General features: G+C 36.8%; 1 protein-coding gene across 1 annotated transcript in view; it reads right to left on the reverse strand.

The window, feature by feature from the left end:
* Positions 1-10,123: 10,123 nt before the first annotated feature.
* SEMA3D (semaphorin 3D) overlaps positions 10,124-26,460 on the reverse strand; it is a 202,327-nt gene continuing 185,990 nt past the window's right edge. The window contains exons 17-18 of the mRNA XM_049641372.1: positions 23,060-23,199; positions 10,124-15,305 (exon numbers count right to left, since the gene is read on the reverse strand). Of these exons, the coding sequence (XP_049497329.1) occupies positions 14,880-15,305; positions 23,060-23,199 (566 nt within the window). The 3' untranslated portion in view covers positions 10,124-14,879. The remainder of the gene's footprint in view (positions 15,306-23,059; positions 23,200-26,460) is intronic.

Here is a 26,460-nt window from a genome sequence, read left to right on the forward strand (position 1 = left end):
TTTTCAGCCCTATAAAGAATCCAACAGTAGGATACTACTACATACCTATTAGAATGGTCAAAATCTGGAACACAGACAACACCAAATACTGATGAAGAAATGGAACAACAGGAACTCTCACTCATTCCTGCTGGGAATTCAAAATGGTACAGCCACACTGGAAAACAGTTTGATGGTTTCTTACAAAATTCAGCATATTTTATCATATGATCCAGCAATTGCATCCCTTGGTACTTACCCAAAAGAGTTGAAAATTCACATCCACCCCAAAATCTGCACACCGATGTTTATAGGAGCTTTGTACATGATTGCCAAAATGTGGGAGCAAGCAAGATGTCCTTCAGTAGGTGAAGAGACAAATAAACCATGGTACATCCAGACAACAGAGTATCATTCAGCTACTAAGACAATAGCTATCAAGCCATGACATACATGGAAAAAACTGAAGTGCATATTATGAAGTGAAAAAAGCCAATCTGAGAAGATTATATACTGTATAATTCCAACTAGATGACATTCTGGAAAAGGCAAAATACGGAGATGGTAATAAAATCATTGGTTGTCAGGGGTAGAGGGTGATGGGGAGAGAAGAATATGTAGAACACAGAAGATTTTAAGGCAGTGAAAAAGCTCTGTATAATGTACTGATGTATATTTCATTATATATTTGTCCAAACCCATAGAATGCACATCACCATGAGTGAACCCTAAAGTGAACTATGAACTTTGGGTGATTATGATGGAGGTTCATCCTTGGTGAAAAATGCACCATTCTGATCAGTGATGCTGATAATGGGGGAGGCTGTGCATACATATGGGAAGGGAGTACATGGGTGATCTTTATACCTTCCTCTCAATTTTATAATAAACCTATAGCTGCTCTAAAAAAATAAGGTCTTTAGTAAAAAAGAATCTACACCAGGAAGGTATATTGATAATAACAGTTGATACTAGATGTGGGATCAAAATGGGGAGAGGGAAAATTTTGGATGTTGCCATCCACCAAAATAAAAAATATGAGGTCATGTGTTTAGATTTACTTATGTTACTTTGAGATGAATGGTAAATCCAGAAAGTGGTAGCTAACAGAAATTTTAGCATAACATTCTGGAGCTGAGGAGAAGAGTCCTCATACAAGATGCCTATTTGGGAATCTTTGGCATAGAAATGGCAGGCAGAGCCGAAGGCATAAAATAAGTTGCCTGTGGGGAATAATAATCATAGCTAATACTTATATTGAACATATTATAACACTGGTGTTACCCTCAATACACAGGTGGACCACATAAAGGATAAATAACTTTCCTAAAGTCAAATAGCTCTCCTAGAGTAGAGCGTGGATTTGAACCAAAGGGATATGGCTTCAGATAATTGAGTCTTCCCTGTGGTATGTCAGAATTTAAGAACTAGACAAGATAAGCAGAAGCTGAAAAAAGACTAAAGACTTTACAGAGAATGGCATGATAGTAGGAAGACCCAAAAGAGACTCATGTAATAGAATCAAAGATGAAAGTAATTTGATGTCAATATCACACTGTTCTTGTATACAAATGAGTATGATGCACAACTAAGCATGTACTTGATACCCATTCTTCACTGTGTGTGTTCACATCTACCCAGGAAGGGTATGTATTGAGTCAAATGAGTAGATGGTTGAACATTTGTGACTGTCTAAACTGTGGAGACATAGCCAGGAATCATATTGTACAAGTTTTCCTAGGCTGTAGGAAACTATGGAAATCATATAGGAGATGATTCCAGGAAGAGCAAGAGATAAATCTCTGGGAAATTCCTAGCATACTTAGATCCTTGTAAAAACAACAACAACAACAACAACAACAACAACATACTTTTTCATGCACTTTTTGTTTCTTTTTCCCTAGCCAGATTAATTTTTCACGTCACATATCTTCAAAGCAGAAAAAGAACAATGAGTAAATGTCTACACACACACACACACACACACGCACACACACACACACACACACACACAGAATTTAGATCCTGCTTCTAAGGAGATTATCGTTCTAATGGAATATGTCTGATCCTATTGTGTTAGGGATCTCTGCACTTCAACAATGACATGGAAACTTCTACTAAGAGGTCTGAGGGGGAAGAAAAGATACAGTTTAATAAACCTATGTTGCTTCACTCTTTCTTATAATATCGGATGGTTATATACTCTATATTCATCCACTATGTGTTCATATAATAAATATTACTTAAATCAAATAAAATGGAATAGGACACAATTTGAAATAAAGAATAGAATATTCACGGAAAATTGCCAGGCTTCTACTCACCAGAAACTTATAAATTAGACTATTACTGATCACTACTCCCTTTACTTCAAAAAAAAAAAAAAAATATATATATATATATATATATATATATATATATATTTTATTTTTGCCCCTAGTCAAAGTCTTAGGACAAGCTGTTCTCTCTAGCTCATTATTTTTGTAAATGCACATGATAGCAACTGCCTACAACTTTCTTTTGGAATCCACTCTTCTGTGTGTAATCAGTCCTGCACCTTGGTCAGCAAAGAATATATCAAGGCTGTTCTGGAGTGAAGCATAGCCTCCTCCACTTGATAGTGTTACCTGACTTATGTCCTCATTACAGACTTGGCTCCCTGGAGAGAAAGCAGTCTGCGCCAAAAGAAAAAATGGAATTGAGTCCTCTCAGCCTCCAGCAGAGGCTTCCTGTCTAATATACCTTCCAAAATGGAGCCATCACTCACCTAAACTCTACAGACACTATCGCTCTTACTTCTAAGCAGAAGAGCAGTAACTTCCAACCACCACAACACCCAGTGCTCATCCCAAAAGATGCAGTCTTAAATACCCATCACCTCCCCTCCCCTTATATTTTTTAAATCTTAAGTTATTTTTGAGAGAGAGTGGGGGGGGGGAGCAGAGAGAGGGGGAGACACAGAATCCGAAGCAGGCTCCAGGCTCTGAGCTGTCAGCACAGAGCCCCATGGGGGCCTCGAGCTCATGAACTGTGAGTTCATGACCTGAGCTGAAGTCGGACATTTAACCAAATGAGCCACCCAGGTGCCCCTGAATGTAAATATTTTAACTTGGTGCCACAGCTACCACCCAGTCCCAGGCCATTCCACACCATCTCTGTGCTTGCATTTTCTAAATCCATGGGAATATATTAATTCAGAAAATCTTAAGAATGAGACATCATCTTGAAAGAAAGAGAACAAATCCAGTTAAAAATTTAATAATTATTTTTTTAAGTTTATTTATTTTTGAGAGAGAGAGAGGGGAGGAGGGGCAGAGAGAAAGGAAGAGAGAGAGGATCCTAAGCAGGCTGTGAGCAGAGAGTGGGATGTGGGGCTCAATATCACGAATCATGAGATCATGACCTGAGCCAAAATCAAGAGTCAGACACATAACCAACTGAGCCATGCAGGCGCTCCAACCCAGTTAATAATTCTTATGCAGCAACATAGAAACTTATACCATTACTGTTCTATTTTTGTCCTTTAATAGTCATCCTAAGTATAATTTCTTGACTGTAATAATGTTGTATAGCTGTTCCTACAGCAGAGTTTAAGGGTTGGCCTTGAAAGTCAATGCTTGCTTTCATCAGTTTGCAGCATGAGACAGCACAGACTGATTAGAGCCAACTAACTTGGGTTCAAATACAGTCTCTGCCCCCATGTGGCCTGAAGCAAGTTATTTATTCTTATGGTGCCTCAGTTTCCTCATTTGTAAAATCTGGATGAAAACAGTACTGGTTTCGCAGGAGGCTGTGGAATTAAATGAGTTTATATTTCTAAAGCATTTAGAACTGGCACAAAGCATGTCTATGTTAGTATGGCTAAAATAAAATGCCATCGGTAAGTTCATTTAATCTCTGGAATTCTGAGTTTTTTCATGGGGAAATGTAAATTAAAGTAGTATTTACTTTACTAGGCTTTTAAAGGATTTAATAAAGATTATATTCCATGAAGTTTAACTGTCATAATGATTGGTAATTAATACATAAAAACAAACCTAAGTCTCAATACAGCAGTAATGAGAATACTTATTATAGACATGTCCAATTTACAAATGGGCCAAGAGTCAGTATTGTTATTGTGCACAACTTGGAATTTTGAATCAAACAGCCAGGATGCGAATCTCAGTTCTGCCACTTACCAGCTCTACAGTATCTGTACTGACTTTAGGTCACACATTTATTCCCTGCCCGGTCTTAGCTTCTTCTGAAAAACGTGGATAATAATTCCTATGTCTAAGTGTTGATGTGAGCGTAAACTGAGATCATGCTTGCAAAGCAGCTAACACATTGTATGCGTGCAGTAATTGGTACGTTTTAGTGACTTTCATGTTTATTTTGTTCCAGAGTTTGAAACTCCCATCACATTTTCCCCCAAGAAGCTCTATTTCAGATTGTGGCCAATATCTTGGGCAAGTCCACATAAGGATATTTCACTCAAAAATTAACTAACATAAAAGCAATATTACAGTGAAAATAAAGCAATCTAAAAGTACTCATTTAGGAAATCTGGGCTATGGCTACCTGCCAAGAAGGGAGCCCTTTTCCTGCAGTAACATCCACGGTGAGATGTTTGTCCACGAAGGGGCAGATTTTCCCACGGACGAGCAGTTCAGTAGCTACTGTGTCCTATTGGTGTGCTCAAACGCAATACTCTTTCTCTTTCCTCCTAATCTCAGCTACGGAGGCTTGAGCTGATTATAGTTAACCGTTCAAAATACATTGTTTTCATTGGTTCATGCAAGTCCACTCTCTTTGTGTATCTTATCCCCAAATCTAGGGTAGTCCATTATATTTGCAGAGCTGGAACAAGAGTGTAAATGGATGCATCAGGCATCAGTCCCATGAGTCACTCTATTTGCTTCCTGACCTTCAAGGGGCCCCTAGCATAAACATGTGAAAACCCGAGGCTGCACATCTGTATTCCATCCTCTACCACTACCCCCCTTCTTGGGCCTTGGGATGTCAAACTGACAAAGACTCTCTCCTTCACCCAACTTTAGTTAGGCCCCTCTAAACCCTCTTCTCAACTAGACTTTGATCTTGGGCTTCAGAGTCCATCCTGTAGGACCTGCATCGCCCAGTTTTAAAAGAATCTTGTCAAGTCAGTTTATCCAGGATCCCCCACCCTCAATGTCTGATTACCCTTGATATCCGATCATTTCCTCATCCTTCACCATCCCTAGATGTTATCTCATTACCCAGGGCTGACTTCCTCAAGAATCCTGTTAAGTTGGTTTAACCAGAATCCCCTCTTATCCATGATGTTTCCTCTTAGTAATTTTCTTTCGACTGGCCCTCACTCCATTTCTTAACTATAATCCCCTCTTGCCCATGTTAAATTTGGAATTGAGCCTAGTTTTTTTGTTTTGTTTTGTTTTAATTTCTATAGAGGTTTTCTTTAACTTAAGACATATAATCCTGCCAATTCACTGTTACTGATTCCTTACGCTTATCTTTATCTCCCCACCAGAAAGAGACGAGTAGAGCACACTCTTATTTCCCTTTGGTCCCCATCTCCCCTCACACCATTATATTGACACGAAAAAGGATAAACTGGAACCTTATCCAATTCACCATCTTGGCAAGAGGTACCACAAACCACTTACCCATGTTAGTAGCTCTCTCAGTAAGAAACAGTGGAAAACAATTGACAGTTGTCTAAATGTGTGTGGTGTGGAGTTCGTGTTTAGATTCCTCAGATATACATCTATATCATATAAATCTCAGACAACAGAGTCTCTACATACTCAAAAATAATTACTTTTATATTTTTGTTACTTAGATCATTTGTACGCTTGATTTATAAAATAAATACATTTACAAATAGCTTTAATTTGTATTATGTCCAAAAGAGAGGGCTGTAGTTCGTTGTTTTTGTTTTTATATAATCACAGAGAAAGGAAATAGTTCTTGCTAAAGCTAGGAATCCTTTCTTTTTTTTTGGGGGGGGGGGTTGTTTTTTTTTCAGGCATGGGAAATTTAAGAGCTGTTTTTTGCAAATTACATACATCTTCCTGGATTCAAATTAAAATCAAAACTCTCAGGGCATCTGGGTGGCTCAGTTGATTAAGCGTCTGAGTTCTGCTCCAGTCATGATCTCACAGTTCGTGAGTTCCAGCCTCACACTGGGATCTGCACTGACAGCTCAGAGCCTGGAGCCTGCTTCAGATTCTGTGTCTTCCTCTCTCTCTGACCCTCCCTCCTGGTTCTCTCTCTCTCTCTCTCTCTCTCAAAAATAAATAAAACATTAACAAAATAAAATCAAAACTTTCATATGTCAGTATTTCACTTTTAAAAATTCATAATGCATCTTAAGTAATGCATCTTAATAGTTCTAAGTGACAGAAACTTACTTTGCTGTTTAAGAGATAAAGTGTAAATGTAGCCAGTATACCTAACTCAGTCACATTTTTAGACAATATAAACAGGGGCCAAAATGGATAAAGAAACAATGTTAAAACTTTGGTTTGCTTTCATTCAGCACTTGATATTAAAGGTCTAGTAGAATGTTTTCCCAAGAAGATTTCATTTAATGCTTAGATGCCCTTTCATGTAAATCAAACAGGAAAATACTATGGCAAAAATAAAATGCTATTTACCAAAGAATTTCTGTCAGAGAAATCTATATTCTTGACTACGCTATGAATTTAAACCTTTCAAGTTTTCTTTAAAGACCTCTTTAAAGTCCTTGCGCTTAAACAAACCATCCATCACAAATTATATGGACCTTCTTTCTATCAGTTTAAATCTCGTAGTTTGTGGCATTGAGTCTACCTGAATCAAAGAAAAAAACCCAACACCAGTTTGTAATTGCTGTTTAAAACAGAAGAACATTCAAAATGAAAATGGGCCTTCATCAATTTACCAATTTGATTTAAAAAGAAGCACATGGGGTAGGAATTTTTAAAAAATGCTTCCATTTGGTGGAATTTTTTTCTTACCAGTTCCTTAAATAAAGAATCATAATAATTTTGAGGAAAACTCTTTGGTTGTTTCACAACACTTGTTTAACTCTTTTTCAGTTGCTAAAGGCTGCTAAATATAAGAATACAGACTTTGTCCTCAAGCAGTTTAGTTTCTGGGGGGAGAAACAAGGAAAATCTGTAATTCTGTAAACTTTTTGATACCTGAGAGATATCTCATTAAGATCAGACAAATTAGTGACAAGTTCACATCAGGAGACGCACACTAATGTAGGCTCCAAGTTGACCACCCAGGTCTGCTTATGTTCACTGCATTCCCGGTTGCCTTGCTTCCGTCCTCTACGACCATGACCACCAAATAATCCCAGCTTTCACTTCTGAGCACCAAGCCCATGTTTCAAACTGCCTACCCGACACTCTTTCAAATCATCCCAAACTCGGTGTTTAATGTTGAAACCATGACCTCCACCCTAACCTTTTCAGTGACCACCCCCCTTCTCCGTGAGGGATAGGTTCCAAGACCGCCGGTGGATGCCTGAACACACAGATACTACTGAACGTCACGTACACGGTTCTTATTTTCTCTACATGCATCCCTATGATAAAGTTTAGTTTATAAATTGGGCGCAGTAAGAGATGAACAGCACAAATAAAATAGAGCAATTGTAACGATCTACTGTAACAAAAGTTATGTGAATGTGGTCTCTCTAAATATCTTGTTGGACTGTACTTACCCTTCTCGTGACGACGGGAGACGGCAACACGCCCGCGGGAATAGGTGTAGTGAGGTGAAGGAGACATGCGTTGTGACGCAGCGTTTGGCTACAAGTGACCTGCCGGTGGGTCAGAAGGAGGATCCTCTACTTCTGAATAGCTGTTGAGCAGGGTAATTAAAACCAGGGAAAGTGGGGGTGCGGACTACTATCTCTCTCTCTCTTTTTTTTTTTAAACTGTCATCCACCCAGTTGCAACGCATGGAAATCAAGAGGTCATTTTTCACTTTACGTTGATTTCTCGTATGCAAATTTAATGGAGATACCATTCTGTCATTTCTCTGCTTAAAAATACCAAAGTTCTCCCCCTGGCCACAGGATGAAATCTCTATCTCGTGTGAATCGTAAAGTTCCTAATAATCAGCCCTTTGCCTTCTTGTCCAGCTTTCTATGGTTTTCACACAGGAGTAAGTTACGGTAATTCTTACTCTTAACTTTGCCTGTGGCCCCTGAAGCCTAAGACCGCTTCCAAATATCAATTAAGACTAGAGGAACAACACAAATTACAACAGGTGACTCTAATTTTTTATTTGTTTCCCGTAGTCAAAATGATCTGTATGAAAGGGCTACATTTATAACACAATTCAATAATTGAAGATAATTACACAATCGTACTTGTTTCAATATATTAAAAGCTTAGAGGGATAGGGCCCATGAAGCAGTCCTTTTCCTGATTCTAAATGATAACTTCCCATCTGGTAAATTGGTTTTATTCTCTTCTTATTCAGGTTGACGTACTTTAAATTAATACTCTCTGAATATACCCCCAAATACTCCTGCGATTACATATTTAAATACACAAATCCCTCACTAACAGGACCCAATGAAATTGAGAATAGGTAAAGGGCAAAAATGTTGGGCTAAATTTTGGCCGATCTCTACACATAAACAAAACATCCATAGTAAATTAAAAAGGCAAGTTATATCAATATAAAATCTTTCTACGGAAAATAATGATTTGTGGGACCATTTAAAGACATTTTGCAAGATATAAATATTTCTCTTTCTTCTTCAGTTACCTAAAGGGTGTAAGCTGGTTTATAATTTTGATATGCAAGCCAGAAAGAAGGAACTCTATATTTTAAATATCAACCTTGAACAGTGTCCAATCCAAGAAAGGCCAACTCAGCTGTTTGGAGTCTTTTTGGCATATTAAGCATATAGTTCCATATCCTAGATGCCTTAGGCATTTCCATAACAATAAGGTGTTGCTTTGAAAACTAGACATTATCCGCGGGTCCCTGAGGCCAACCAAGGTCCTAGCTGTCACGTTTTTTAAAAATAATCAGGGTGTCCAGGAAAGTCCGTAATGTAAGAGTAACTGGAGCTGGAAAGCTGCATCTATTATGATGGCTGAATATCTAATATTTCTATATCTGATTCTCTTCTCTCTTTCCCTCCCTCTTTAGAATCTATTATTGAATAATTTGTTCTGTGAGATTTAGATCCTTAATTTACTTTTTATTGTGAAATATTTCAAGCACACAGAATTGTATTGAGAGTAATATATTTAAACCGCAATCCAATGCCCAACTTCGTCAATTATTAACATTTAAATATACTAGTTCCTACAAATATATGTAATGTAAATATAACATTGGGCTTAGACGTGTTGTTTAAGAAAGCAAAACATTATTGAAACAGTTGTAGCTCCCTATATCCTCTTTCTCTTGTTTCTTGGAGGGAAATCTATTTAAATTTGGTGTTTAACTTTTCCAGAAGTGTTTTTTCATATGTTTACTACTTATATATGAATGTATGTATCCATAAGCAGTATCATTTGCTTCTTTAAACTTGATATCCAGTGTAATTCTGCTTGCATTCCTACACTCCTTGACTTTGCTCATTTAACAGTGTTTCTGAGATTTTTCTATGTTGATACACACAGACAATTTTTTCATTTAAATTTCTGTATCCATTTAGTGACCACACTTCAATTTATCCATTCTCTTTTTGTAGAAAATAGATTGTTCTCCTTTTTTCTATTATAACTAATTCTAGAATAACTATTTTTAAAAATGTCTATTGCACATGTGGAAAAGGCTCTCAAGGGTACGTATGTAATTGTGAAAAGCTGGTTCTTGGAACATGTGCTTTTTAAACCTAATTGGGTACACCCAAACATTCTCCAAGATGTGTCTTTGTACCAATATATACACCAAGGAAAAGTGTATCAACTTCTGAAAGAAACAGTAAAGTTATATGCAGCTCCATCTTCCTGGGCAAGACTTTTCCCTGGACTAGAAAAACTGTTAATGCAGGTAACAAGTTACATGGTTATAGATGCTTTTACTTCTCAACTTAAATGTTCAACTCTTGTTTCTCTTGTCTTGAGAATTACTCAGCACTTTTCTTTTTTTTTTTTTTAATTTTTTTTAATGTTTTATTTATTTTTAAGACAGAGAGAGACAGAGCATGAGTGGAGATGGGGCAGAGAGAGAGGGAGAAACAGAATCTGAAGCAGGTTCCAGGCTCTGAGCTGTCAGCACAGAGCCCAACGCAGGGCTCGAACTCACGAACTGTGAGGTCATGACCTGAGCCGAAGTCAGATGCTCAGCCCACAGAGCCACCCGGGCGCCCCACTCAAGCACTTTTCTATATTCAAACAAATACAACTGGAATTGTCTCAGTGACTGAGCTTGTATTATATTCTATTTATATTAATGACTTGGACATGATCCTACTAACGTTCTACTAAGAATGCCAATATGTAATTTTTTTTTCATTCAAGGATTATACATTACTGTGAACACTCATGTTTGAAGATTGTCAGAGCACACAGAAAACCTGACATTTTTCTGTACAATATCTCTACAAGTTATTTCACAACTGGGTTGGGGGGGTATTATATATTATCTGCTTGAAAATATAAACTATCCTTCACAAATGTACCAAATTGACCAGAAATAGAATATTCTCTAAAAGAAATTCAAGATGTTTCTTTATAAGACAAAAACCAAAAACCTCGGCTTACTCCTTTAATAAATTATAGTCATAGGGCTGAACATATAGGTGAGTATTTTCAAATTTTATGTATAAGGTGATCACTGGAAGTCTTAAAAGTAGTTACTTCGGGTAGTAATGTTTATGTCAGTCTGCCAAAGTCTAAATTTAGATCACAGTAAAGGGTAGCTACATAATTATATTAATTGGGGAGAGACACTTATTCTTAATGCAATTCCCTGCATAAATTTCGGTTACCATGTTTAGGGTTTGAAAACAAAACTTGCACACAAACCAACATTCTGTTTATAACCATAGAACACTAATGCTTGTGTTTTATTATATAATACAACCAAAATATACATTTGACAATTTTCAATTATTTTAGATTACAAGACTACAGTTCTTTCAAAATAGCAAAACTGTAATTGAAAATTGATTGGTAACCACTTACAATACCAGAATTAAATTACATGACTAGCTGATAGATTTTTGCCCTTTCCCAAAAAATCCTCTATCTCAAACTTACCATAAATAATTTATACTACAAAATATTTAAATGAGAGGTATAATTCATGTGCATATTCCTATCTTTGCACTGTCAATATTGGAATTTTAAATCTTGTTTTTTAACCTCACTTGTAAGCTAAATTATTAAAATGTTGTGGTCATTTACTGAGAAAAATACATCTTTCTATAAAAACATTTCAAATATCACTTTTTTCTAAACTATCCATTCCCAACAAGGCTAATCACTTTTCCAACATGTTGTCTGAGACAAATGTAACATTCTAAAGAGAAGCCATTTCAGTTTTGATTTTCATTTGTATTCATTATATATATGAAATATAGCTTATATTTAAGTTTAAAATACCAGTGTCTAATTAATGTTCTTATTCAACTTAATATTCTGTGGACATGTGGTTAACATAAAACTTTGAAAGTTTAGTTTTGATAATGTTGAAAAACAGTCACTGGCCACTGTAAACTCAGTTTTTAATTGAGTCTATACAATTCAGCAGGAACAAAACTTAATAGCATAAAAGAACTGAAATATTGACCAAAGGCAGAATTCAAGAGTAAGACAATTTTGCAGGTAGCATATTGAAAATGAGCATCAGTTAGCCAAACATTGGTGAGATTTGGTATAGATTATGATTCCTCTACTGTTGTAGCTTTTGCAAATTTCTGAATTTCTCTGACTACTTTTCCATCTCTTAAGTAATTTGGTTGGTTTTCCAAAATGTTTATTCAGTAATATGAATGTAGTGCTTTGAGCTCTTTGGAGGAAAAAAAGCTTCTACATAAATTAATTACTATTCATTTCTAAGCAAACTCTCAAAATTCCCAATGAATTGAATGTAAATGTATGCAGAAAGGCAGAATTCCATTTAGCAGCATAAATAGATGGAATGAAGTGCAGGCAAGAATATGCAAGTTAAAGACATATGTATTCAAAACAGGGGAGAAAAATATGAAACCAAGAATAAGCAGACATTTTAAGACCTCTCCATAGATAGCTGATTTCTTAGCAAACATTTTTGAAACTATGACTATAATTTTAGTTTTCATTATTTCAAGGAAATTTTGGTAAAACCTTCAGTGGTGAGGAAGTATATATTGTGTCTCAGCCCTAGACTTAATACATTCACACTGTCTTAAGTGTTCCAGGCAATTAAAAGGTTAAAAATTCAATGTAGCTTAGATGTCCTCTATCTTTACAAATACACATAAATCTTTGTCCATATTTTTTTATTCTATGACTTTTTGTTTCACTCAATATTTACTCAATATTTCAAATACATTTTAAGCAATTACCATAAGTTAATGTTTTAGATCTAAAGCAGCCCAAATATTAGCTGTAGGGTAAAAGAAGTTGCCCAAACTTTATCTAAATAATTAAGATTAAAAAGGAGCAATTAAAAAATGGCCTGAACATTCGTATTTTGATGAAAACCAAATTTATTACAGAAGTCAATCCTAACATTTGAGCTTCATGTAATTTTCCCAAAGCCATCTCTGCTTTGATCATGACTGTCTGATATACAGGAAATCTTAAAAATAAAACAGGCTCCCATTTATTTGCTTTGAGCTTGCTATGAGTTCCTGCAACATTTAGACCCAGCGAATCCAAAGTTACAGACACTCTCATTACGATATTCAATTAGCCTGATCTCCCTACAGCTTTCTTATGCATTACTTTTAAAGAGTGTTTGTGTCTGGTTCACCTTAAAAACAAACAAACAAAAACTTATTTAAGCTTTCTGTATAGTGAAACACCTACAAATATTTACGGTATCATTTCAAAAGAGGTACTTAACCTCACACAGCACTGTGACTACTTTGACATAGGTAAGCAAGACAAATAAAATGAACGTAAGATTGAATGTTCTGAACATCGAGTCAGTCACAGACATGACACTGAACTCTAATAAGGTGCCCTTTAACCACACAGGTTCTCAGAGGCTCTTCTTTCAAGATATGCAGCATGCATGATAAACGAGCAATGTCTGCTATTCAGTTTTCTGAAAGGCTGCCTTCCATGTGAGGAAGTGACTAATTTTTCATTTCACACTAAAAAGGGCGTGAAGAGGCAAAACAGAAGAAGGCTAAGGGTTTTGTGTTCCAAGAAGGAAAGGTGAGTCCTGCTTCCACAGGCAGGAAACATACCATACGTATGCAGAGAGGGAAAGTCGAATTGGAAACATTCGAAAGTGCTAACAAAATATGAAAAATGTTTAGGTTAATGCTGCGAGTTCGGTTTCTTTACATGCATTAGGCTTATTTATTATTAAATTACGAAAGCAATGTTACTTGAATTACAGCATATAATCTCAGAAATGCAAAAAGATTGTGTGAAGAAAAGATGTCAAAGAGTTAATTTAACCCTTTCCGTTGTCAAAATTTTTGCATTTGTTCTGTTATTCAACAAATATATATCCCCACTCCCCACCACTCTAGTCTACCTAATTCTATCTCTCTCTATATGCATATATTGTTATTTTCCTATTCACTCAAATAAAATCCAATAATCCAATATTCAGGAGAGAATAAAGGCAGTAAATGGAAATAATTTACAGAGTACAATGAAATTTTAGAAAAAAAGAGAGGAAGTACTACTGAAATCCCATTGGTTGTAAATAAATCTGTGTTCATTCTTCCCATGATCTTTTAGAAAATTTACTTTTCCTCAGACTTTCGCTAGCAGTTTGTTATAATGTAGAATTTTTTTAACAGATGGATTACAAATTGGCAGCTACTTATACTCTGGTGACCAAAGCTACATTACATTTCGCCCACTTTATTTGTGATTGTTCTTCCTTTTTATGGGGATATGAGTTTTCCCCAAAGCCAGAATTTATGGCTGTCTTTCTTTCTGTCTCTTAACAAATCCCATCTGTATGCCTTCCCATTAGGATGCAGTATACATCATGGTGTTTCCCTTATTAAAATGTTTTCCCATGTCTTATTAAAATATTTATGAAGCATTCCGTCCCTCTAAAGCTCGGCATATATTCTAAAAACACATAACCGAGCACTAACTTCTCTCCACGAACCTGTTACTCCTGACAAGTCATAAGGAATGCTGGGAGGAGCATTTATACCTTCAGTAAATCACACTGCAGTACAACGAACGTAACCTCTGTAGTTTGAAATAATGCACCTCTCCAAACTCCTAAACCGTGAACCAAGAGTGAACCGGGAAAGATCCTGTTGATAGTGTGGTCTGTGTGCATTTGTGTCTTCCAATTCCTACCGTGTAGTAGCCAGTTCTAGAGCAGAATTGATATATCTGTTCATAAGAACATATATATAGCACAACTGCATGGTCAACTCCATCCTTAACGTCCATGCAAGGGAAATAAAGCACCTTATGACAATATAAAATTTGATGCTTGCTGACCTCAGGTATTTACATGACATAACAAATTCAAAAACTCAGGACATAAAACATTTACAAATGGGAAGCCCCTATTTCGAGGCTAATTTTACTACTTTGCAGGTACATGTTTAGTTCTCGGAAAACCGGTTCAGGTGAATTATTTGCCCTCGCTATGCCATATTCACCACATATAGTCTTATTCAGATTATCGTTCTTGGGTCCTTTGCCTTAGCACAACTCCGTGGAAAGCTCTCAAGAGTTCGTATATGGGGTGTACAAAACAGAAGATGCTATTTTTGCAGGTAAAGCATTCTTTTCTTTAAATTAAAGAAAAAACTACGTGTCCATGGCTCTCGGAAGCTCATCCAGGTCTCTGTGATGCCTTCGATTTCGTTTCTTCTTCATCTCCTGCATGTGCTTCCACTTGGGGCCGCCCTTGGTTCGCTGTCTCCGCTTCTCCCTGTGCCACATCTGTTCGCAGTACTGGTCGAGGCTGAAGTTTGGGCTGCTAAGGATCTGGATGTAGTCTTTGTATCTCAACCGTGACTCGGCCAACAGATCCTTGACCTGCCCCTCCTCGTGCTCTGCCCTCTGGGTATTTTCCATCTGTTCACTCTCAATGACATTCAAAGTCAGCTTCACTATGGTGTGGATAAAAGTGTGCTCCTGGGCTTTGCAGTAATACATCCCAGAGTCCTTCTTCTGCAAACTTCGAATCAGTAGCCCGTATTCTGTTTTGATGATCCTTTCATCAGGTTTCAACTGCAGAATTGGAAAAATGGAGATAATAAATGAAAAGCAGAGAGGGCTATGAGCACATGAACAGAGGCTCCCTAGGTTTAGTCAGATGAACCTAAGAGATCTATTCCCGTCTCCCTGTCATCAAGCATAATATTACCAGCCACAGTGGAAGACAGTGACAAATTCCACAAAAGTAACAGCCCCCAAAGATGCAGGTTTGCATCTCATTATTATCTAACTAAACCTTTGGAACATAGTTCGTTTTTCTCCCAGTCTACAGGTAGGAATGAAAGCTATAAAAAACAATGAAGTAAAACTGGAAACTCACAACCGACCATCTTTACAGAAATTTCACATACCAAGTGGGATATTAAAAACACCAATTGGTATCTGAATTTCTGAGCCAGAACGGGACACTGACAGTCATCGTGCAGAAAGAGGGATTTTAGCACATGCTACTACCTGTGAAGTAGAAATAGAACAAGGATTCCAAAAGGAATTCACTCTGTCTTCTGGATATCACCCAGTAAGTGAGCTGAGCAGCATATGGAGACCGTAAGTGGCGACTTGTTAAAAGTCTAGGGGAAAAGCATGGATACAGCTTTTGGGATGTTAGAGCTGTAACTGAGTAGGACCATCGTCAGAAGGTTAGCAACATTTAAAGCTGAATTTCCCTTTTTACTATGGATTGAATTTTGATACTGTGTGTATATGTGATACTTTAGATTATGTCATTTGTGGAAATATTTGCCATACCTCGGTATACTATGACCTAGTAATGTGATTTCAAGTGTGAGAAAACTCAATGAACAAAAAAGAACCCCTCCTGAAACATGATGCCCTTTACCCTTTGAAGCAACAGCACTGGAAGACAATTCAAGCATTTAGGCTTGCCTGGCCCCCAACCCGGTGTGAATAGCAAATCTACCTTCAATATAACTGGGGGCATGTTTACCGACACAAGAGCCCTGTTTCATGTGGAATATTGTTGAGAGGCTCGGCACTAAGTAGAATAACAACAACAACAAAGAAGTCTGGAAGATTTCCCAGTTTACACATCTGTCCCTGAATTGTAGACTTTTAGTGGATGGAAATCAAGGAGGCATAAAGACGGCTAAATTAAATGTATTCACAGTGGGTGGATTATACACTGCATCTTTATGTGAAAAATATGTAGGAAAAAGTCCCTCCAATTGTGGAAATATGAGCAAAGGAAAAGAAACATCTCTGGCTACCAGCCCAGTTAACTAACAAGTATATAGCCAACCACCCTCTGTGCCAGAGAAGTGCAGCTGGCGGGGTACCACGCGAGGCCAAAGGCAGGTCACAGCCCAGATCCCTGGTTAATGAAGCTGAATGGTCTCCAGGCTGCCTTCGTTCTACACTGAATCCACACCATCAGGGTTTTGTTTGTTTGTTTCCCTTAACTTCTCCCATTTGGTGATTCTTGTGTGTACTATTTTTTTTTTCTTAATGGACTTACTCTAAAGGCCCAGGCATTTAAAAACGCTGTTGTCATTCACTTACATTCTCAGAAACGGGGGGGAGTCTCATGCCTAAAATAACAAATGTGAACTTGAATTGGTAGGATTCGAAAGGGTCCATCTTAAGCAGAAATACTAATCTCAAATTTAACACATTATGTACACGTTTTCCTTTAAATAATTTTCCTGTAGGAATTATTCTTCAAATTTTAAATATATCTTAGATCACACAATTCTGACTCCAAAGCCTAGGATCTGGTACTTATCTGCCGACTCTGCTTCCTATGATTACTCATTTATCTTCTCCGATGGGGCTTCCATTTATCAAGTTGGTGACAGAGCATATGGTGTATTTGGGGGGTTAAGAGTAAAGCTCTTGGAAGGTTAAAGTGTGAGGTATTATTAGCAACATTATAGACTACTGCACTGTCACTGGAAAGCTGGAGAGGTGATGTTCTGAGGCTTTTATTTTTTGTAATTTCCTCTTAATAGAAAATGGCCTGTGGTTATTAGCATGACAGTCAAGGTGGGTGACTTCAGTTTCAGTTCATCTCTAGATTTCATAACTGGAACTCTTGCTAATGTTTAAGCTGCGCTTAATGTGGCTTTTAGAGAGCTGTCACAGCTCTGACTCACTACTTTTTATTGTTCTCTTTAATCTCCTGACAGGAAGAAATTATGACTTTGATTTCGCACATATGATGTAACACTTCATTATCTCTGCTGTTCTCTTTTTGTATCCTGTTTATTTGTTTAACTCTGAAGTCCAGCTCCCTTCCCTCCTTCTGAGTCTATGTCTGTCCCTACTGGACTCAGAGTTTCATAAACACCCGGCATTTCCTTAGTCCAGTGTGATCCTTCCCTTTTCTTTCTTCCGTGGAATGCTTAATTTTTCTTTTTTTTCTTTTTTGACCTATAGATATAAAATGCACTTTAATAAATTTCTTTCTGGATTTATCTAACGTTTATTAGATCATTTAAGTGTTTTTTCTTTGTCAATTTTCAAAAACATGCCTTGATTGAAATAGTATTTCTAATAAAATACAGTTGGAATTGCTATATTTTCATAGGGTTTTTTTGCTATCTAGAGACAGGAAGCTGCGACCCAGAAATTAAGCGGCTGATTCACATTTGTCTGCGTCACGTTCTCCTTCTCTGTACTGCTTGCCTTCCATCCTGGAACAGGATGCATTACGCAGGCTGTATCTCCACAGTGAGATGTCAGCACAGTCCATTTAGAAAATTCAGCTCCTTTACAAAGAGATAATGTAATCTCTGGCCTCTGATTTAAACTCATGGAATTTTCTCCACTCTAAGAGTGATAAGTAAAAACTGCTCCGCTAAATCAAAACCACGCTTGAACTGGGGTCGACTATCCATTTGCCTAATGTGAACAAGGATAATATATTTGGCATTATTAAATGTAGATCTTCAGTGAAGGGCAATTCATTTAACACGAGAAGAGTAGCGTGGAGAGGGACAAAGGACATTTAGGTATGAAGCAGCAGGTAAAGGTCAGGGACTCTGCTCTCCAATAATAGCAGCCTAATGGTAATTCCCTTGCAGATAATTTGCCTGTCAAATCTCTCATAGCTAAAGCATGGCATGTGTCTTCGAAGTGACTAGGCCTTCAAGAATATCTCTTTTCTGCAACAAACATAGAAGGAAGACTTATTTAAAAATAGTTCTGAGGCAATTGATTCGTTCTTTGAAAGAAAAAAAAATGGAATTTATACATCACTAGCCCCTAGATTAATCTGGTGTCTTATAGTAAATGTAAATATAAAATGCAAACTGCAATGGTAAGAATAAAATGGTAATAACTAGGAAAATATATATTTGCTGTTTCGTTAGGGAAGGAGTTTCTAAGCATCATAAGTGAGACATCATCGAGATATAAATCTATAGATTTGTCTATGTAAAATATAAAACTCTTTTTTATGTAAGGAACACACATTTTAGAGACATAAACCATAATAAGTTACTTATGCATAGCATTAAAATGTTCACATCAATAATAGAGTTTAAAAGAGTTTGTGAAAATAATTTAAAAAATTTTTAATGTTTATTTTTGAGAGAGAGAGAAAGACAGAATGCAAGCAGGGGAGGGGGCAGAGAGAGAGGGAGACACAGAATGTGAAGCAGGCTCCAGGTTCCGAGCTGTCAGCACAGAGCCCGATGCAGGGCTCGCACTCATGAACCGAAAGATCATGACCTGAGCCGAAGTTGGATGCTTAACCGACTGAGCCAACCAGGTGCCCCTGTGAAAATCATTTTTAATGAATACTTCAATGTAAACTAAGCAAATGGTGGAGCCTGGGTGGCTCAGTCCGTTGAACATCCGACTTCGGCTCAGGTGATGATCTCACAGTTTGTGAGTTCGAGCCCCACGTTGGGCTCTCTGATGTCAGCCAGAGTTGGCTTGAATCCTCTGTCCCTCTCTCTTTCTCTGCCCCTCCCCCCACTCATGCTCGCTCACTCTCTCTCTCTCTCTCTCTCAAAAGTAAATAAAAACATTAGAAATAAATAAAAATAAATAAATTAACTAAACAAATGATGGGTACAGCACTTCAAATACAATGGAAGCTGACAACTATGAAGTATGAGAAGGCAAATTCATATACGGTGATTTTGACAAGAAATTAGCAATATACAGTTGCTCATCAAAAGCCATAAAGATAACTTTTCACTCAGTTATTTTACCTCAAAAGATATGTCCTAAGAAAACAGAAGAGCAGAGGAAGATTTAGATATCAGGAAGTTGACTACTATTTTTTTCAAAGAGGAAGAAACACGTGCTATTTAAATAACTTGGAATAATCATGGAAGACTGTGGTGTCAGGGTGGCGGGCGTAGGGCTAGGAAAAAACATGGTATTCAAATTGAATGATAAGGAAAGCTGCTCAAAGTGTAATGGCTAGTGGAAAAAAAATTGGAATAGACATCATTAGAGGCCTCATAATTCTCTATGTGTCACTATATTTTCCAAACCATTTATATTGCTTTTATAATAGAAAGAACGACAATAAAACAAAGACCTACGCAGGGAAAAATACAAATACTTGAAGATGTTTTTAAAATATTTTTTAAACACACACACACACACACACACACACAGAAAATACTCCCACAAATGGCATAAGGTATTACCTCTTCTAGTCATTCAGACCCCAAAAGTTCAACAGAAGCTCAGGGACTGCCGATTAACTTGCTACTTACAGCATAAACATCATCAATTTCAAGAACAGCTTTATAAGGAAGTCAGCAGATAACTGACTCATGACCTCCCCAACAGCACCCAACTGTGAAACAGCTCAGTAAGGAAATGTTCTCCTCCTGGCAGAGAATAAGCTGGTGACAGGCTCTGTGCCACAGGAGATTCTAGTCCCTCCCGCAGGCTTTTTTTCAGTGGGGAAAGATTCCAAACTGTGACCTTCTTGGTAAGGAGCAGAAGACAGCCTGCTGGGAAAAATGCTTCAAGTCTAGTCTGGATTTTGCCCTTTTCCTCAGCTCAGGAGGCAGGACTGCATATCCTGGACAATGTGTAACTACCTACTTACAAAGGTAGATGAAAATAGCAGTTGAAATATTACAGCTAGCATACTTTTAAGTAAAATACACTATTCCTGCCCCATTAAAATTCATGGAGCATGGTACCACCATGACCATATGATATACTGTTAAAAGGTACATTAAAGGAATGCGTTGCTTCTTCAGGAATATGAAAGATGCGAATGGAAACATGAATAGGCAAATGTATATATCTAGAACTAGGAGACTACCCCCTCCCCCCCAAGCAGAGTACCATAGTCTTTTAAAAGTCAGATTAAATTTGCCATGGAAGAAGCATCATATTTAAAGAATTACTTTTAACTGGTGAGAAATTATCAAACTTTATTAGCTATAAAATTAAAACTGCTGGTTTGGGACATTTAAGAGTAAAATATTACAATGTAACTAAAAATGTGCATGTTAAAATTCAGATTCAATATTTCTTCGATAAAAAGTTAATGCTTTATGTTTCAAAGTTTTATAATCACTTCCATGTCAGATAATACTTTAATATATATTGGAAAAAATGGGGCCCTTAAAATAAACATGTATTATAAATACAGATATGCTGTAATCTTAGAATATACGTATGTCAGTAATGATGAAGAATCCAAGTTTTATTGGAGAAATCAGACATGACAATCACCGGAGTATTCCCTTGGTATTAAGCATGTAGAGTCAACATTTTAATAAAAACATTTGTTCTTGAAGATTTCAGATGAAGAGAAAGATATTAACACCTTAATGTAATCGTAGAACATATCTTTCCATCAATTTCTTATGATCAACTTGGTCCTTCTACTGCAAGGTTTCTCAGCCTCAGCACTACTGAGATTTGGGGCCAGAAAACTCTTTCTTGTGAGGGATTCTGAACTGAAAAATGTTTAACATCATCCCGGACCTCTACCCACAAGAGATACCAAAAGCACCCTCGACCCACCGTCCATCCAGCTGTGACAACTAAGAACGTCTCTGGATATCGCCAGATGTGAACACTAGCAGCAAATTCGCCTGCAGTTGAGAACCACTATTCTCTACTAATGTCTGACCGATTACATGTATTATTTTAAATGTTTATAGACTTATCAAGGAGGCTGGTATTTTAGAGCATTTGCTCTGCCTATTTATATGACAGAGAAATTGAGTGTTAGGAAAACTTCTCAACCTGCTCATAAATCCTCAGCAGTCAAGCTGAAACCATGACCAGTGCTATTTCCTATTTCACACATCTTCCTGATGGAGAGTATCTGAAATTTTTTTTAAGTTATGTAAACTTGAGAGAGAGAAAGGCGGGGGGAGGGCAGAGAGAGAGGGAGAGAAAGAATCATAAGCAGAAGGCTCTGCACCACCAGTGCAGAGCCCAGTGTGGGGCTGGAACTCACAAAGTGTGAGATCATTATCTGAGCCTAAACCAAGAGTCTGACACTTAACTGACTGGGCCACCCAGGTGCCCCGCGTATCTGTAATTTTATAAGTGTATTTTACACTTGTGAGTAATCCGCTGCTTTGAAATTCACATTCTCATCTGTATTTTCTCATTTTACTTTCATAGTAACTTTTGAATTTATTTCGTTCACTTTAGAAAATCCTGGCGCATACAGGCTCAATGATATTACCAAACACAGGACTGAGATTCAATCAAATATCGAATTCTGAATCCTGAATTCATTCCATTACTCGTTACAATATCCTTGGTTTACTATTGGGAATATTAGAACTCTATACTGAGTGTCACTGGTTTCTCTTAGGCACTGAAAGAGGAAAATAAAAACTTTGCCATTTACCCTTTGTTTCATGGCACTAAATAATAATACAGGATTTCTCAGACTACCCAAAGTCATCTCACTAAGTTCAGCAACGTATATAATTTATCTACCTCACAAAATTTCTGTTATATGTTTCAATCATATGTATGTCTTAGACTCAAACAGAAAAAGTCAAAAGATAAAGAGAACACCCATACTGCTTTTCCTTTTGCTAATTTAATTTTAACACATCCAGAGTGAAGGGGTACATGTCCAGATAGTTATCCAACTTGTTCACCTGATATGACAAAGATAGGTATTTGTTTCTGTATCCATATTCAACCTGTTTCACTTTGTGATCTAAGTTAAACACAAAATGATCTAAGTTAAACACAATAGTTAAACCACTATTATGACCTAAGTGTAAACACAGTCAAAATTTACTCCTTATCCTACCGTAGGGGGAAAATATGTGTTCTTGTTTTTGACCAGGGAATTGCTCTAAAATAGAGACAATCTATGAGAATGAAAATTTGGAAAAAATATGTAAATTTCTTATAAAAATTCAATCTAATTTTAAATATATTTTATTAATGTGTCTGTATTAAGTTGTCCTATTATTTTTTTTAAGTTTATTAATGCAAGCAGGGGAGGGGCTGAAAGAGAATCCCAAGCAGGCTCTGCACTGTCAGCCCAGAGCCCAACACGGCGCTCGAACTAATGAACCATGAGATCATGACCTGAGCCGAAATCAAGAGTTGGATGCTTAACCAACTGAGTCACCCAGGTGCTCGCTCCTAAGTTGTCCTATTCATATCAAAAGCATTGTTATCTTCCATGTTAGTGAGTATAAATTAGTATTTTCCTCTTTACCCCAAATAGTGAGGAGAGCACCATACGGCACTAAACATTGAACATTTCTCACCACCAAAACTTGATTTAACTTTTACACTATTTCTCTCGAGATGAGCATTCTTTGAAGACTATAACTTACCTCCTCTCGATGCTCATCTCCTGACCGCTGGATATACCACTTAATAGATGCTTGTTGGGATTTAGGTATACATTCCAGAAAGGTTGAATTAAATTCAATGCCAAAAATCACCTTTTCATCAGCAGTTTCGTGACTAATGCCTGGAAAGCAAACATGGAATAGGAGATTAACCTTGACCTGATTTTAAAAGCAATGGGAAAATAGACTGATTTAGAACAGATGCTATGAGGAAAAGATTCATACACATTATTAAAGAGAGAGGAAATTCATGTTATAATATTGTTACCGAAGAGTCAAATATTATCTAATAGATTGATTTTTAAAACTCTATCCCTGCATTACAATTTTTATCCTTTCATCAATATATTAACTATTTGCAACCAATTTTTTAAAGTAAGAACTCATAAGATCTAACTCTAACCACTGAGTCTTTTTATTCGAGCTGAACTGAATACAACTTTAGTGTCTTTTAATGATTCACCCCTTCTAACTTGTATAAAATATAACCCATTTTGTAGATAGTTCCAGAGGAGCAATTTACTTCATCTTTAAAGAGCAATTCTATCACGATTTGATCCACAGAGCTGACCACATAACATTAAGAAATTTTAATGTCAAAAAAATAAGTACAGTGGAGTGTACTTGATAAAATTCTGTACTGATGATATTGAGCTAGATGCTCTAATACTCAGAATCTGGACTTATACATATTATCTACCAAAAAATGTTCTCTTTTATTCAAAGAGGGATTCTTAAGCCCAACATGCATTTGCTATAAGATAGTTAATGGGCTGCTAAGGGAGCATTGTCTCAGACACCCTATTCTCGTAAATCAACTGCACCATCTGAAATACATTCCATCCAGAGTAGCCAAAGGCTGTGTCCCATGTGTGATCTAAGATCTGTAGCTCAAATTTGATCAAATAAAAAATGACAGCTGCTCAGCCTGGCCCAAACATGCACTTTTTCATCATATATTCAGATGTCTCAATTCTGCAGATGGGCCTACTTAGCATTTTAGGCATAAACCAAGAGTAAGGCTTAAGGGACCTCTGTGAATCCTACATGTAAGCACACAAAATTATCAGCAAATGGCATGAATGCACATATATCCAATAGTTGGGCTTGCCTTTGAAGAAACTTCTTTTGAACTTGTTTGTGTTTTACCAGCAATGATTAAGTCAGGCGTGCTGACACCATCATGAATTAACCTCATCTAACCTTCAAAATGTGTGGATTCCATTTGAAACTTGTAATATATCCACCATCCCTGCCAATTCAACAGAGTATATCTGTGATTTTCACAGTTAATAAATTCCTAATGCACAGAAAGATCCCCAGTGCCAATCATGGAAGAGAAAGGCATGTATCATTTCAAAGTAACAGATGCCATTTTCCTGAGCAAAAGGAGTTCAGGAACAGAGCAGGGAGGTTTCAGGCTGATTGTTAGGTGATGAGGCAAGAGTGGGGGAGAAACTCAATTAGACTGATTCGGCCAAAGAATCGGTCAAGTTAGTAAAAGATACATTAGTGAAAATGAAATAGTTGATCGTATGAAATACTTTTTCAAGTCAGGAAAAACAGTGACTCTTTGACACGAAGTCATCACTATGTCCGTTTGACAGGAAATGAATTTATTGTTAGCAATAATCTTTGTTTCATTTTTGAGTTTTAAATTTCCTACTTTTAGCAATCTTATTTACAACTGCATCAAAAAGAATGAGTACCTAGGAATAACTTTAATAACTTTAATAACTTTACAGAATTTAACTACGGACATGAAACACCCACACATTGCAAACTATAAGGCATTAATGACAGAAATTGAATAAGGCACAAGTAAATGGAAAGATACTTCATGCTCATGGATTAAAAGAATTAATATTGACAAAAATGTCCATACTACTAAAAGCAACTTTTGGATTCAATGCAATCCCTATTAAAATACCAATCACATTTTTCATGGAGAAAGAAATAATTCTAAAAATTTGTACAGAACCATAAAAGACTCCGAAGAGCCAAAGCCAGCTTTAAGAAAAAAAGAACAAAGCTGGAGGCTTTGTGGGTGCTGCTCTGATGGGATCCCTTACGCTCCCTGGTTTTAAACCATAGTAACAAAACTATAGTAATTAAAACAGTATGGTACTGGCATAAAAACAGACACAGATCAGTGGAACAGAACAGAGAGCCCAGAAATAAACCCACACATAGATAGTCAATTATTTTTGCAATAAAAGAGCCCAGAATATACAACAGGAAAAGGACAGTCTTTTAAACAAATGGTGTTAGGAAAACTGGACAGTCACATGCAAAAAAAAAAAAAAAAAAAAAAAAGGAAAAAGAAAAAAGAAAAAGGACCACTACCTTATACCATACATAAAAATTAACCCCGAATGGATGGAAGTGTTAAATGTAAGACTTGAAACCATAAAACCCCTAGAAGAAAACTCAGGCAGTAAGCTCCTTGATGTATTTTATTGATGATTCTTTTAATTTGATGCCAGAACACAAACAACACAAGCAAAAATAAATAAGAAGGACGACATCAAACTAAAAGCTTCTGCACAGCAAAGACCATCGTCAACAAAATGAAATGTCTTCCTACCAAATGGGAGAAAATGTTTGCAAATAATATATCTGATAAGGCCTTAATATCAAAAATGTATAAACAACTCATACAACTCAATAGGAAAAGCCCCCAAATAATCCAATTGCAAATGAGCAGAGAAACTGAACTTTTTTTTTTTTTTTTTCAAAGAGAACATAACAGATGGCCAGCAGGTACATGAAAAGATGCTCAGCATCACTGATCATCAGGGAAATGCAAATCAAAACCACAATGAGCTATCGTCTCATATCTGTCAGAATGGCTACGGTCTGAAAGATAAGAAATAACAAGTGTTGGCAAGGATGTGGAGAAAGGGAAACACTTGTGCATTGTTGATGGGAATGTAAATTAGCGCCAGGGAAAACAGTACAGAGGTTCCTCAAATAATTATAAATGTAACTAATATAGGATCTAGAGAGTCCACTTCTGGGTATCTACCTGAAACAAAACAAAACAATACAAAACAAAACAAAACAAAACAAAACAAGAATCTAACTTGGAAAGATATATTCCACCACCCCCCGCCCTGCCCACATTTACTGCAGCATATTTTGTAACTATGGTGACGGATGCAACTTAGACCTATTGTGATTGTTTCACAATGTATGCAAGTATTGAATCGTTGTTGTGTACTTGAAACTAATGTTGTGTACTTGAAACTAATAATGTTACCTGTCAATTATAACTTAATAAATTCCTTAAGATTGCAAATACATAGTTTTTAAATACCCTGATTATCTCTACTTTAATGCCCACAGTTGATTTTCTGTCTCTGGCTTTCCAAATAGGTGTC

The sequence above is a fragment of the Panthera uncia genome, chromosome A2, assembly GCF_023721935.1.
Source record: "Panthera uncia isolate 11264 chromosome A2, Puncia_PCG_1.0, whole genome shotgun sequence".
Classification (NCBI taxonomy): Eukaryota; Metazoa; Chordata; class Mammalia; order Carnivora; family Felidae; genus Panthera; species Panthera uncia.